General features: G+C 35.2%; 1 protein-coding gene across 1 annotated transcript in view; it reads right to left on the reverse strand.

Annotated features, from left to right (window-relative positions):
- LOC123551072 (sperm-associated antigen 17-like) overlaps window positions 1-14,337 on the reverse strand; it is a 53,786-nt gene that overhangs the window by 4,244 nt on the left and 35,205 nt on the right. Inside the window, exons 27-36 of the mRNA XM_053542062.1 lie at window positions 11,116-11,418; window positions 10,632-10,764; window positions 9,785-9,981; window positions 9,157-9,301; window positions 7,950-8,826; window positions 4,855-4,997; window positions 4,354-4,452; window positions 3,182-3,328; window positions 2,395-2,499; window positions 280-416 (exon numbers count right to left, since the gene is read on the reverse strand). Of these exons, the coding sequence (XP_053398037.1) occupies window positions 280-416; window positions 2,395-2,499; window positions 3,182-3,328; window positions 4,354-4,452; window positions 4,855-4,997; window positions 7,950-8,826; window positions 9,157-9,301; window positions 9,785-9,981; window positions 10,632-10,764; window positions 11,116-11,418 (2,286 nt within the window). The remainder of the gene's footprint in view (window positions 1-279; window positions 417-2,394; window positions 2,500-3,181; window positions 3,329-4,353; window positions 4,453-4,854; window positions 4,998-7,949; window positions 8,827-9,156; window positions 9,302-9,784; window positions 9,982-10,631; window positions 10,765-11,115; window positions 11,419-14,337) is intronic.

The raw sequence follows: 14,337 nt of genomic DNA on the forward strand, positions 1-14,337 counted from the left end.
TTATAATTTTAAGAATATACAGCATTGGCAATATATTAAAATTTAGCATTTTAAAAAAGCTCAGAGAACAAAGTTTCGGGTTCAAACTTACAGCATTAACAGACTGATGTTATTTCCAAACCACTACCACCAGAGGGAAGCGGATAAACTTAGAAATGTTATCTTTAGTCAGACCATCGTGAAACAATGCTTATCAGAAGTTTTTCTTGAAAATTTACTGCAATTCTCACATTTTCACATAGTAAGAGATAGTCATTTCAGAAATCAGCAAGTAATTACTTTAGTGTTAGGTATTGCTCCTGGTTTGCCTCCCTTGATCACTGCCGGCAGGGGTACAGGCTTATTTCTGGGCCGCCCTAGAACATCCATCTTCAGACTCTGTGATACCATCTCCTGCTCTCCAGTAAATTCAGGCTCTAAACAAACAGGAATTGGGGTTTAAATTAATAAAACAATTTTACAAAGTTAACCATAATGTAAATGGTTTATAAACCACACATAAAACCATTTTTAATTCTGATCACTAATAAAAACAAATATGTAACGTTTAAAAATCATAGGTATTTTTTTTTTATTTTAGCTGCATTCAGAGCAAATAAAGAATAGTGAACAAATCATAAGCAAGTAAAACTATTTCTAAACTCTCTTACTTACATAAACATAGTAACACACAATTGAGCCGTGCCATGAGAAAACCAACATAGTGGGTTTGCGACCAGCAAGGATCCAGACCAGCCTGCGCATCCGTGCAGTCTGGTCAGGATCCATGCTGTTCGCTAACAGTTTCTCCAATTCCAGTAGGCTTTAAAAGCGAACAGCATGGAGCCTGACCAGATTGCGCGGATGCGCAGGCTGGTCTGGATCCATGCTGGTCGCAAACCCACTATGTTGGTTTTCTCATGGCACGGCTCAATTCATTTAAACATTTTTGTATTCTATTTCATGTTGAAAATTGTACATTTAGCTCTGAACATCGATGAAATTCTATTCATGCACCAAGAAAGCTGAAAGTCTAAATATACATGTGAAAGAAGCTGAAATATGGATATTTCCGTGTATTTAAAAAAACAATTTATAAGACTTAAATTCATGCTTTTAAAAGCTAAAAACAATTTTGCATAATATAAATCTACCATTGCATTAAACTGAGTGTGTAAGAAGTGTATACTGTCAACGAAGGCTGAGACAAAACTAATACTATTTCTCTGAATGTTGGACAATTTTAAAAGAGTTTTGCATTAGCAATAGAAATGAGGGATAGTAGAACAAAATATCTTTTATTAGGATGGCAGTATGTGTTTCACTCTAATCATTATAATTTGTTAAATCAAACAGACATTCACAAAATTTTCACATGGATATCAGAGAGGTTGAGATCTTAAAAAAAAATTGTTTCCAGTATCCCGACCTACCCTAAATTTTTGGCCCATCCCTAAATGTTTTTATGGCCTTGGAGAATTTTGTTTCAACTTATAACAAAAAGTTGCAAAACTGCACTGTTTATGCTTAAACATGGTCAGTGATGTTAGAAATCAACTTACTTATGCTCTAAAGGCATATCCCCCTTATTTGTATTCATTTTTGACAAAAAAATAATTTCCGAAAATTCTCACTTAATTAAAAAACAAAAAATAAAAAAAAATTACCAACCTACCTACCCTAATTGTTTGGAGCATGTTACCGGAAACAGTTTTCCTAAGTATGCACATAGAGATTTGTTTTATATGAACTAATAATTCACTACATATTCATATAAAAGATATAAATGGTTTTAATTTCTGGATTAAATTACATCAAAAAGTTGTTAGAAGTCGATGTGTGAGCAAACAAGCATGTAAGGAAAAAATCTGTCTGACTGGGTATATCAATTAAGTAAAAGCTGTAAATGTTACTAAAAAAAAAAGTGAAAAAAGATGACTATATTTTTTAATATCTAAGCTACTTGTGCACAAACAGAAACTGTGAAATCATGTGACTTAACTGTAAACAATAATTAATCCACCTTTCTATCCACACCCTAATTTATATTCAATCTTGAACTATGATCTACCAGTATTTAGGCATATCATATATATTGCATATTTTTAGCATCTTTGCAGTTATTTTGTTTCTTTAGAGTGATTTCCCTTCAAATTTCAATACTGTAAAATCATTTAATTTCATATGCATGAAATTTCATGGTCTTGGTCAAAATGGCAACTTCATGAGGATATGAATTTGCGGATTTCAACTTTTGAACATAAAATGAATGGGAATTTTACTTGTTTGTTGGGATTAAATTTCGTGGATTGACTCAACCACAAAAATTAGTCCCCAATGAATATTAATGATTTCACAGTAGTATGAATATATTTCAATGATTTCACAGTGTTGCTTAAATACACGAATGTCTACCTTCTTCTAGTGTAGGGTGCTCAAATATGATTGGATAGTCAAGATGAGAGGGGAGGTCTGATGGGGATTCAGTCCCCGCCCCTGCCTGTTTAGGGGTTGGGTTTCCTGTAAAGAAATATTCCTCTTTAAAAGCAGTGCTTGCTACACTAAATATAAACACACAAGTGGATCACCTTTACAGTGCCTATAAATAAATAAGGCAATTTTCAAAACACAAATTCTAGCATGTAAAACTGCCTGTGAGTTCTCAGCTAAAAATGGCCAATCATTAGGAAATATGCTAGAAAAAGTTACGATTCTTGTCAAATTATCTCCCTTTCAGATAATGTTGATGTTACAAGGTCATTACTTTCTTTACAATTACAAGCATTAACATAACCAAAGCCATCACTGACAATCAAACAAACAAGTGATGACAATACCTTGACAGTGCGACATTGCTGCATATGGAAAACAAATCTAGTGTTTATCAATTAAGTTCAGCAATTCAGGTCATTAACATTTTAAAGAACAGTAATTACTTGTTGTCCACTTGCATGTTTGAGAAATCAAAGAGAAATTAATTGTTGTCCACTTGTGTGTTTGAAAAAATTACAAGAAAATCTATTGTGCACTATCATCTTGCTATTCTGACCAAACTTCTTAGATACTAATAAAATTGGTTACACGACCGTGTATAAAAGAGAATGTGTACAAACGTCAATCTATCTAGCTACTGTATCTGGTTCTGTATAATATATCAAGACATCAAATATAAAAATCAACTCTATGATGTGTGGTTGATTACCTGGTCGCCCGGGCACTGTCTTCTGTGCATGAGCTGGGGTAGGTGCTGATGGTCTCACAGGGGCAGGGGAACCCTGGCCTGCCGCATGGGCTGGGGTAGGGTTGCCGGGTCTCATACCACTGGCGGAATGACCTACTTCACTGTACACTACATAGACAGGTACAACATGAAATTATTCACGATTACAGAAGAAATTTTTTGTAAAACTGGTTACATTTTCTGTTTAAAATTCACTTCAATTATCAACCCAAAGTCTTACCTTTAAGATCTATAACCAGTTTTATATTAATCAAAATATAAAGTAAAGAAAAGTGTACAGAAAAAATTAAAGAAAACAGAATATTGTAAAAAAGGAAGAAAACAGCAAAATAAAAGTAAAATGCAAAATGATTTTAGTAAGCAATATTGATTCTCCAAAATATGCAAGATAAGAGTAACGGAGAAAATTAACTGAAAAACATTCAGTGCTATTGTGTTTATAGTGTACGTTACAGATTAGAGAAGTTTTTATTAAAAGGGAGATACAGGTCAATTGCTGAAAAATTAATTAATCTGAACGTAAAATTGCATCATTTTTTTATGGGAAAGATCGCGGGTGGATGTCGACTCACTGGTAACTGTTTAGGCAGTTAAGAGGTGCAGCCCAGTTCCCGCAAATATAAACAGTTACCAGCAGAGCCAGATATTTCCATCTGAAACCACAAAAAGTGACAGATAATTTTTCTTGAAAGCGACATGCTACATATGTCAGAGGCAAAAAATTTTTAAGAATGGCTTTCTTTACAAGCCTTTTTTGATAGCCATTTGTACATATACACATTCTTTAATAAATGATGCATTAATTCATAAATGACATATAAAATGACATAGTAAATCACATTAACAGAACCAGATGTTATTTTGTAAGACATGTTTTTCCAGCACTGGCAAAAACACCAGAATCTTCATTCCTGCATGCAAGAAACACCCTATATCTCACTTGAATGACATTGATGTGTTACTACCAAGATTTCGTTAACTTCTTGACAGGAAGTTGTTGCCACTGAGTGAAAAATACAAATCTTTAAAAAATAATGAAAGTTCTAAATGAGATTTTGAAAATATAAAGGCCATAGATAAAACAGGTCCTGTATCTCCCTTTAAAGAGTTTTGCTGATATAAACGGAACATACCTGCAAATGACATTGGTGTATCTGCTACTGGTACTTTTGGCTGATTGGTAACATCTGAGTGACTTGAGCGATCGCTTTGTGATGTCACTGGAGCGGCAGCTGTTAATTTTACATAAAAAAAATATTCTTTAACACTGTCTCACTAATTTAATTTTTGAAATATTCCTGTGTAACACAAATGTATTGTTTATTATTTTTTCTTCTTTCAGAGAGCTGGGAGTATATGAAGATGAAAAAAAAATGTCCATCAATGTATGAAGAAAAAGCTTTAATTCAGCGATAGTTTTGTTAGTTAATTTTCACCAGGTTTTTATCTGCACAAACATAATTTATGTCATATGGCAAATGGCAGAGGTTGACCAAATGGTGCAATTTCAGTCATTATTTTCAAGCAAATGGTGGTAATCCCCAATCTAGATAGCTGCCTAACATGAAAGAAGCAGGATTTCAAGAGATCTGAAAACTTCCAACTGGTCAGTAAGTAAGGAAACATTGACTTACATCTAGCAGGTGGCATTCCAGCACTTCTTCGATCTGGTTGTGACTGTGTACTCTCTGTAGTGTCACGTCTTATTGCTTCTGTGCCGTCACGGCGGGGGTCATCAGATAAAAACGTCACTTGTTCATTAATGTCCTTGGCCTGAAAAATAATGTAAATTTAATTTTTCATCAAGTTATGTTAAGGAAAATCATGAAATAAGGCACTGTAAAGGTCTGGGGACAAAGTTAAAATATATATTTAATGCAGTGACCTGTTGCGTTAAAAATATCTGACTAAACTAAATTTTTCAAACCTCTCAGTTGTTAATGGTCCCTATTTTTAGAAAAGGAACAACAAACTTTCATGAATATTATACAAGAAATGTGGAGTTGCAGTTATTCATTTACAGGGAGGTAATCAAGAAAAACTTCCTTATTTGCTGGAAAAGTTATAGGAAAATCTGAACACCTGAGCATACTGATGGCAAAAGGTACACACAAGTTAATACAGGTTACCGTATGTTCACATCCCCATTTGCACAACTATCTTTAATGTATAAATGTTGAAGTCATCCAGCTGACTTGCAGAAGGTCAGTAGTTCTATAAAGGTACCCGTCAATACCTGAAACAATGCTTGGTGGAACACCTGGGGGTCTTCCTCCACCAACAAAAAAAGCTAAAAACGTTGCCATATGGCCTACATTTTGACGGTGTGACTCTTAACCACTACCCCCACCACACACACAAAAACAATAAATACCAAGATCTTAAACTTTTCATCGTTTTGTTATCCATTAAACACATATTTTGTCAAAAAGAAGCAGTTATATCAGCAAGTGTTCCAGGACTGTACCACTAATGACTAAGAAACTGATAATTTTCAAAAATGAATCACAACTGAGGAAACTTACATCAGATACTCTATGAACAGTGATACTGTAAAGGAACAAGAGCACCGCCTTGCGGGTGCTGACGCTCATCTGATTTTTTTTGTATAATAGAAATATTGTCCTACCCATGATTTTCTAAGTCAAAAGAAGGGCCATATCTTGCAAAAATGCAGGAATATGCATTTACTGATGTTACAAGTGACTATATATGGAAAAACTTAGTCATGATTTTAAAGCAATACTGTGTTCTATTAGAGAATTGACTTAACCATAATCTTCAACCAAAAAAATAATTACTAAGTCAAAAGGGGCTTAAATATTGCAAAAGATGTTGGAGTTTCATGTTTCAGGCTTCAACAGGGTCACTTTGATGCGTGACCATCACCCAGTAGCTATGTTTTAAATGATAGTGTGTGATGGTGGAGGGTGAAAATGTTACTCTAATCATATAAACTTAACCAAATAATATTATATTTTTCTTAAGTCAAATGGGCCTCTTCTTGCAAAACAGCAGGATGATTTAATGTTTTCTTGCTGTACACAAGGTCCACTTATATGGAAAAACTGGTTGCAGTTTTAAACTTTAGCATTTTGATAGTTTTAGTATTAATATTATGACCTAAAATAAATATTTTAACCAAGAAAACCTACCTTTTTCTAAGTCCAAAGGTGCAATAATTCTTGCAAAAATCAGCAGATTGAGTTATGTTTTCTGTGATGGATCTACAGGGTCTGCATATATGGGTTACCAAGTACTCCAACTTTCAAAGCAATCTAGCTTTGTGAAATTAGAGATCAAGTTGCCTAACATAAAATCTTTAACATGATATCTATTTATTGTATTCTAAGTACTAAAAGGGCCTCATTTTAAAATCTTGATAAATGTCAAGATAGAGTTAAATTGTTATTGACACATATAAGACAGGGTCAGCCTTATGAAATGTGAACATATTCAAATGTCAAGCAATAGCTTTGATAGTTTAGGAGTAATTAATGGTGACCAAAACATCAAAATACTTTAACAAGCAACGCGGAATGCAGACGCCGACCCTGTACTCGACAACGCTCAATGATGACAACTATTTATTTTTCTATCAAAAATATCAGATGAAACTAAAGATGATCTCAAACACTGTTTATACGATATTAATTACAATATGGAAAACTTTCATCATGACCTTTTGATTTACAGTCCTGTGCTACCTTACACGATCTTACTAAGTTAGTGACCTGAGTGAATATAATATAATTAATAACCTTGTACAGTGGAAGCCTTTCAACTCACTGTCAAATATTTTGGTAGTTTCTATTATCAAAGGCTCCAATTATTTTCCTTCCTGGACCTCAGGGCTCATCACGGTCCCATAGCTTTGTTCGCTAGACTGTGGATGGTAGTGGGCTGGTGCTGGGGTCAAAGCCTGTTCATACGCTTACATCAGCTATGTAAAGATTGAATATTACATTTTAAATCTGTATTTTTCGTTTAAAGTTATATTGTTTAACTGCAATACAAACCATATTAACAAATTACTTTTAAAGTTATATTTTCTTAATCATAATTTCTCATTCAATAAACCCTGATTGGGTTGCTGAAACTATTTTCGAGCAATTTTTGCTCTCTTATATTTTTATTGAAGAATAAGAGATCATCTTCCTGACACCTACATTTTTCAAGTCCACTAGTCATTGTTGCTTGCAAGTGATGTAAGTCCAGCGCATGATGTTCTCCCTGTCGTGGATCTACCACACCATATCTGCCAATCATGTGCGTGCTTCACTATCGCTATCTCTAGGACTCTTCATTCCTTTTTTGATAATAAATTCAATTCGCCTTTATCTGTCAAATATTTTCTATGTAAACATATTCTTTTGTTGAATTGTTTATCTATACTGTTATATACCTCAATCTTTATGATCATTGTATGCTGCTGGAATTTGTTTCTAATGAAAGATTAAACCTCTGACTATATGTGGATTTACAACAAACATAAAGAAAACAAGAGGCTACCTTCCACATAATTTAAATTAAGCACTATGATAAAAGTCATGCAATAGTTCTGTATTAACTTTCAAATATTCTATATGGGTGTACAGCAAAATAGTTATCAAAATTATTGGACTTTTTTAACTACAGGGAAATTTTATACCATGATATACTGAAGTGTCATTATGTCAACCTTTTTATTTTCTACATACAAAGAAATAGAAATTCTGCAAGAACTTACACAGCTCGGAGATTCTCAGACATGGGTTTATACTGGATCAGCTGTCTAAGTTCCAGGATAGATGGACACTTTACAATGGGTACCTTGGACTGAGTTTTTACAGCACCTCCTACTGACAGACCTTGACCTACATTTGTACCAAACTTTGGTCCTGGAGACTTGAACTCTTTAGGTGGCAGAGTGGTGAGATCTCTACACCTTATACCAGGTGGAACGATTGACTCCTGGTCATACTTTTTGAGCCAGCGCTCTGAAGGACCACCAAGATATGGTCTAAGTATAGTTATTCCCATTACACCTGGGAAGTCAGGAAGCTCATCACGGAGCACTGCTGTGGCTGGACTCTGCTCGGCACTGGTCAGATACTCGGCTATGTCTTGGTAACGCATTAGTTCAGTTCCGCTACCATCAGCATGTATTACAAAGAATCTTGGAGCATGCTCTTTGAAGACTGTCACTTTTCTTTCATTTCTCATCTGATCTTCACTACTGATATCAGAGACATCATCTGCATTAGCGGGAATTACACTAAAGTCTCCATTATTCTTCACATTAAATATATTTCCGTCATTGTCAACAGTTTCTACAGTTACGTCTGCATTGTGACAAAGCATATAACGTATTTCCCGCTCCGGAAGCAACTGCTCCATATTTTTCATTGGACGAGGGAAGTATGTCAGCACGCCCTCTGTGTCAACCTCAAGACGACCACCATCGTAATGATGCAACATGTAATAACCATCGGGGAAAATGTTAACTGTTGTCCCGTTACCAAATATTGTCAAATTTTCACTTGTCAAGCAGTTAAACTCCACTGTCGCGAATCCTGGACATTCCACTTTCACAAACTTGTTTGTTTGAATGTCAAATTCCTTGTCTGTAAAGTAAATATTACTATAAACTGATTCTTTGTTGCAGAAATGTTGGTATCAAGTCACTGTATGAGATTACCCAGTAAGCCAAATTACCCCTCACTGTACTGTATAGCACTAAATAATGGAGGCAGTTTTATTATGTCATTATTGGAGGCTGAGAATGATGGAAGATTTGATCAAAACTAAGTTGCAAAAAGGAGAAGAAATGATAAGAAATAACAAATATTCAAATTTGAAAACTGCATTTGAATATTCATTTGAAATGCAGATACTCAAATTTTTTATCCCATCATTTGTAAATCATAAAAACAAATGTAAAAAAGCAACGTTACCATCATCATCAGTTCCAGCTTCACTGAGTGGTATCTGTGTTTCCCTGTAATACGTAGTGATTCGGGTACCGTCTGCATGCTCCAAGATAGTGGTTCCATCTGGGTAACTGACTGTCATTACATGATCGTCCCGTGTTGCCATGGACTATAAACAAGATATTTTTGTTAAAATTCTGGAAGTCAGAGCCAAGAATCAAACCTGTACTGACTAGAATTAACAAAGTTTGATAGCTATACAAACGTTTTTGTTTGTTTTTGCATTTAACCCCATTTTACAACAGTATTTCAGTTATGTAATGGCAGGCAGTTACCTTAACCAGTGTTCCTGGATTATGTACCAGTACAAACCAGTTCTCCACAAGTAATTGCCAACTTCCAAACATGAGTCAGAGGTGAAGGACAAATGATTTCAGACACGATACCTTTTATCAAATTGTCACATAGAACATACGCCTTGCCCGAGGATCGAAGTAAAGATCCTGCATGTGCGCTCTCCCTATTGAACTAAGCGGATGGGCCCACTAGAACTTTTATCTTTGTATGTAACCAGGTATAATTTTCTACTTATTCCCTTAATTATATGATATGTATTTATTTACTGCGATAAACATAATCAAAAACAAGTTACCTGACTTGTCTCAGGATCAGAAGCCTGACTGATCATGACTGCCTTTAGTTCCTCGGGTTCAGAGCCCTGTGAAAATCTGACTCGCTCACCACTTGGGTATGTCATAGTCCAAACGCTCTTCTTCTCATCATCGACTGTTGATTCCTCATTTGTGCTGGACGGCTGTTTACCCTTCTTCTGACTGCGATCAGTACCACCTGAAATTGTTTCCAGTAAGACAAATGTCAACATTTTTTCCAGCTGGTGTTGACTTCATTTGTTTCTTTGATTGTGTTTGAATATTAGAGCCTGATATTCTATACAATCTGATATTCTATACAGCTAATAACAGTAGTCAGTTTATCAAAAACTGGTGTAACTTGCAGCCTTTAGATGCTCTCCCTTCTAAATAAAACTTTATGTCTTATTCTCTAGTCACTCATATTCTCTAGTCACACAAATATTACTTATACAGAGATCAAAGCAGAGATTTAGATTCTTCTTTTACACTCAAAATGACAGTCGAGAAGACATAAAATGTAAGAACTACATTTACCTCAGATTAAGTAATTTTTGCATAGTCTTTACTTAGCAATTTCATAACTTATCAGCCTTGCTTGCAGTGTTAATATTTTGAAAAATACGAGTGTTTGTATCTGAGGACATGACGTAGATTAATGTTCACAAATATTTTGAGTATGCATGTGACACTGTGCACAAATATCAGCAAAAATAAAACCACTAATCTACAGTTTATCACAGACTGTAACACTTTTTTCATCAATTAGTCCTTGGCCTCAGTTTGTTAGTCTTCTGTTGTCCCTCCTAAACTTAACTGGAGAGACAAAAACAGATGAGAGAGCCTTACCTCCTTTCTTGTCTTTGGTAGGTGTTTCTGCCTGACTTCTGCCGCTGTTCTGTCTCTGTGGGGAACTGTCTCTACTGCGGGGTAGATCCCAGTGTCCTGTGTGTACACTCACTGTGCCATCGGCATATAGTACCTGTTACATACAAAATTTCAGGTTAGCATACTTTTGAGATTCATTTTAAATTGACAGTACACAAACTTCTTAAAACTAGTGTAAGCTGTGCACAATGACTGTTCCCAAACCCTCCCCCTCCCCCCGCCCCCCCCCTAAAAAAATGAACAAAATGCACACATTTAAAAGAAAGAGTATGTTAAGTGTACATGTAGGAGTTCTAGATCTATGAATTTTCTGTTGGAATGAAGATCTCTATTTACAGCAAAGATGATTAAGTTCAACTGTGATTCACCTTGTACATTTAGCTTTAGAATAAGTAACATGACAATTTCAGTACGTCAATAAATCTGTTGAACAAAGCAGACTAACCTCTATGGACCCATCCACCATATTTTTTATCACTGTGCCTTCTGATGTTATAACTCTTGATAGTTCAGCAAGGGAGTATTTTTTCCTGGCAGCCTCACATGGCTGATGACCGTTTGTCTTGTACGGATAACTCTGTTTCACAAGAAGTCGGCGATCTTCCTCAGCTAGTGGCCGCATTCCAATATGACTCTCGAGCAAGTATTTTACATTGAGCCCATCGGGACAGGATATGAACAGCTGTTGGAAAGACTGTTCTATTGTAGGTTCTTCTGATTTTACATCTTCCTTGTCCTCCATGTCAGCCTGTTGTCAATACAGAAATAAAATGCATCAAAAACAGAATTCTCCAAACACATTCTAGGGCAGTTTTTCACATCTGTTTGCATACACTGATGTGATAAAGTGCGTAACTTATGCAATATGTCTATGCACAGGGTATAATTATATACCTTTATACAGCATAATGTATGTATGTCCTATCTCTACCTTATAGTGAAATTGTTACTATATTTAACTGCCAATTTTGTCTGATCAAAAAACTTTTATTTTTTATTCTGTCTGTACAATTTAATAAGTATCACAGTGTTGTTTGTTTACGTCTACATCATGTCTGATCTCAACATTCAACTGACTTATTATTTAGTAGATTAGCATAATTCAAGAGAATATTGCTTCAACTCACTGCTGGTTATCTAAGACAAACTTTTAAACTTTTTTTAACAACTACATAAAGAACCTGTTTCTTAGGTTACAGGGAAAAGGATGATTAAGAAGAGTTTGGAATGAAATCGTTTAACTTTGAGAATTATGATTGTACTGGAAAAAACTCACTGAGATAGATGAAAAGGATAAAAAATACTCAAAGATTATATCAAACAAAACAAACAAAATTCTACAGGATAAAAAAGCAATACATCACACTAAAAATTAACAACAATTTTCAGCCATATCAAAATATGAAAACACATGGCAACAGTCGTACTATATAGGATTTTTTAACCAATACAGAAAAGCCTTCGTCAAGCAATTGGTAACTTCCCCATCTCAAGTGATGGCGGACAACTGAACAATGCCTTTTGGTCAACTTATCAAGTGGAACACCACTTCAACTGTAGACTGAAGTTTTCAGAAATTGGAGACCAGCCTCTCTTTCAGACTGGGCAAGCCAAATGAGATACATCATCTTTTTTTAGAAAGGAGGTACCGGTAATGTCTTAGATATTAAGGTAAAGGTTTTAATAAACACTATAGATATGATTAAAACTATAGATATGATATAACGACAAGATCACTGCAGTGTAAAGTATTATACACCTGAAGCAATGTACATATCAAGTTTGCAAATCATAAGTCAAACCATTATGAAGTTACTGGGCAGAAACTAAATTGCAGACAGATGTCTAGCACCACCGCATTATACCTCCAGCTGATCACTTTGCATGACAGTGTCTATGGCCTTTGACTTAGAAACTCAAAATCAAGAGGGGTTCATTGTAAATGTTCTTTTTTTTTTTACTCACAGTCACTGTAATCTGAACCTTAGTTCCACTGTCTTTAAAATCAGCAGGGGTCATTTACTGCCCATGAGCAATATGCATGCCAAGTTTGAGGGCCTTAGGTCAAGTAATTTTTAAGACGGTTTTTATACTAACAGTATTAAACTGTGACCTTTCTTTGACCCACTTTCCTAAAAATCAATAGGGTTTTTCTACTGCCTGTAAAGTTTGAGGGTTGCAGGTAAAATTACTCTCAAAATATTGAGATGAAATGGTTTAGTACCAATAGTCAGAAAGCTTTTTATACTAAGACTCATTGTGACCTTGACCGTTGACCAATATATTTCAAAATCTAGAAGATTTATCTATTGCCCCTTGGTCCAGCAAAATTTGAGGGTCCTAGGTAAAATCACTCTAAAAATATTGTAAAGGAACAGTTTTAGTGCTAACAGTCACTGTGACCTTGACCTCTGACCCATGCCTTAAAAATCAGAACCAGTCATCCACTTCTCACGAGCACTGTGTTCAATAAGTAAAAGGGTTATAGATGAAAGATTTCTAAAGACATTAGGCAGAAACATTTTTTTCTGGCCACAGGCAGGTATTAATTTGATCTTTACTTTCTGTTTATATCTGGGGTGAAGGTCATTTAACAGTTGATTAAAACTGTACATTTTGATTGGTGGATGAAAAATTCCACAGGTTTTCGAATGGAATAGATAATATTATCTTAAGGGGTGTGCAGGTGCTCTGAGCAGTATTGTTAGACAGTATAATCCGTTGCAAGGCTCCTGTGGAAATTGCTTGTAAAACGTCATAAAACTGATTCTCCTGCATCAGAGTTCAACTCTGCCACTCTGATACGGAGTGATCCCCACAATTTACAGACAACTCGTCCCAATTCTGGTCATTTTGTATCCCATGACGACTTCAAAAACGGTCATTTCGCACTCCCCCACCCAACACACACACTTTTTGTTTTGCTTTACAAATACCCGATTGTTTGTACAAATGCAGAGTGCAGAATGCATGCACGTTTCGTAGCTTAAAGTGTGCATTGATTATTGCTGCTGTGTATCTTTTGTAAAGATACTTCTTGTTTGTAATAACAGTGACTGTGACCTTGACCTCTGATCCACTGGCCTTAAAATCAATACACTTTATTCATAACCTATGAGCAATGTCCCTACCAAGTTTGAGGAAAGTAATTCAATGTATTTTCAATACTCAGTATATAGAGTGGAAATGGTTTTTGAGTATACAGTCTCTGTGACTAGGACCTCTGATGCACTGATCTTAAGATTCATAGGGGTCATGCAATGCCCAAGGGCAATATGTCTACCAAGTTTGAGGACCTTGAGTCAAGGGGCTCTCAAACTGAGCAGAAATGGATTTTAATTACTAACAGACATGGTGGCCATCATCTTTGACCCACTGATCTAAAAATCAACAGAGGGCCTCCACTGCCCATAAGGAATAAGTATATCAAGTTTGATGATCATAAGTTGAAGCATTCCAAAGTTATTGAGCAGAAACAAAATTGCTAACAGACAGACATACATACAGATGACCTGCGTCATTATATAATTCATTCAACTGGGAGTATAAAACATATACTTTTTCTTGTTGTTAATTAAATACCTATGACTAACCTTGTACTCAATATAATAATATTTTATGAAAATACTGATCTAACTTTACTACTACGATTATGGAATATAATTTA

The sequence above is a fragment of the Mercenaria mercenaria genome, chromosome 4 (genome assembly GCF_021730395.1).
Source record: "Mercenaria mercenaria strain notata chromosome 4, MADL_Memer_1, whole genome shotgun sequence".
NCBI classification, from domain to species: domain Eukaryota; kingdom Metazoa; phylum Mollusca; class Bivalvia; order Venerida; family Veneridae; genus Mercenaria; species Mercenaria mercenaria.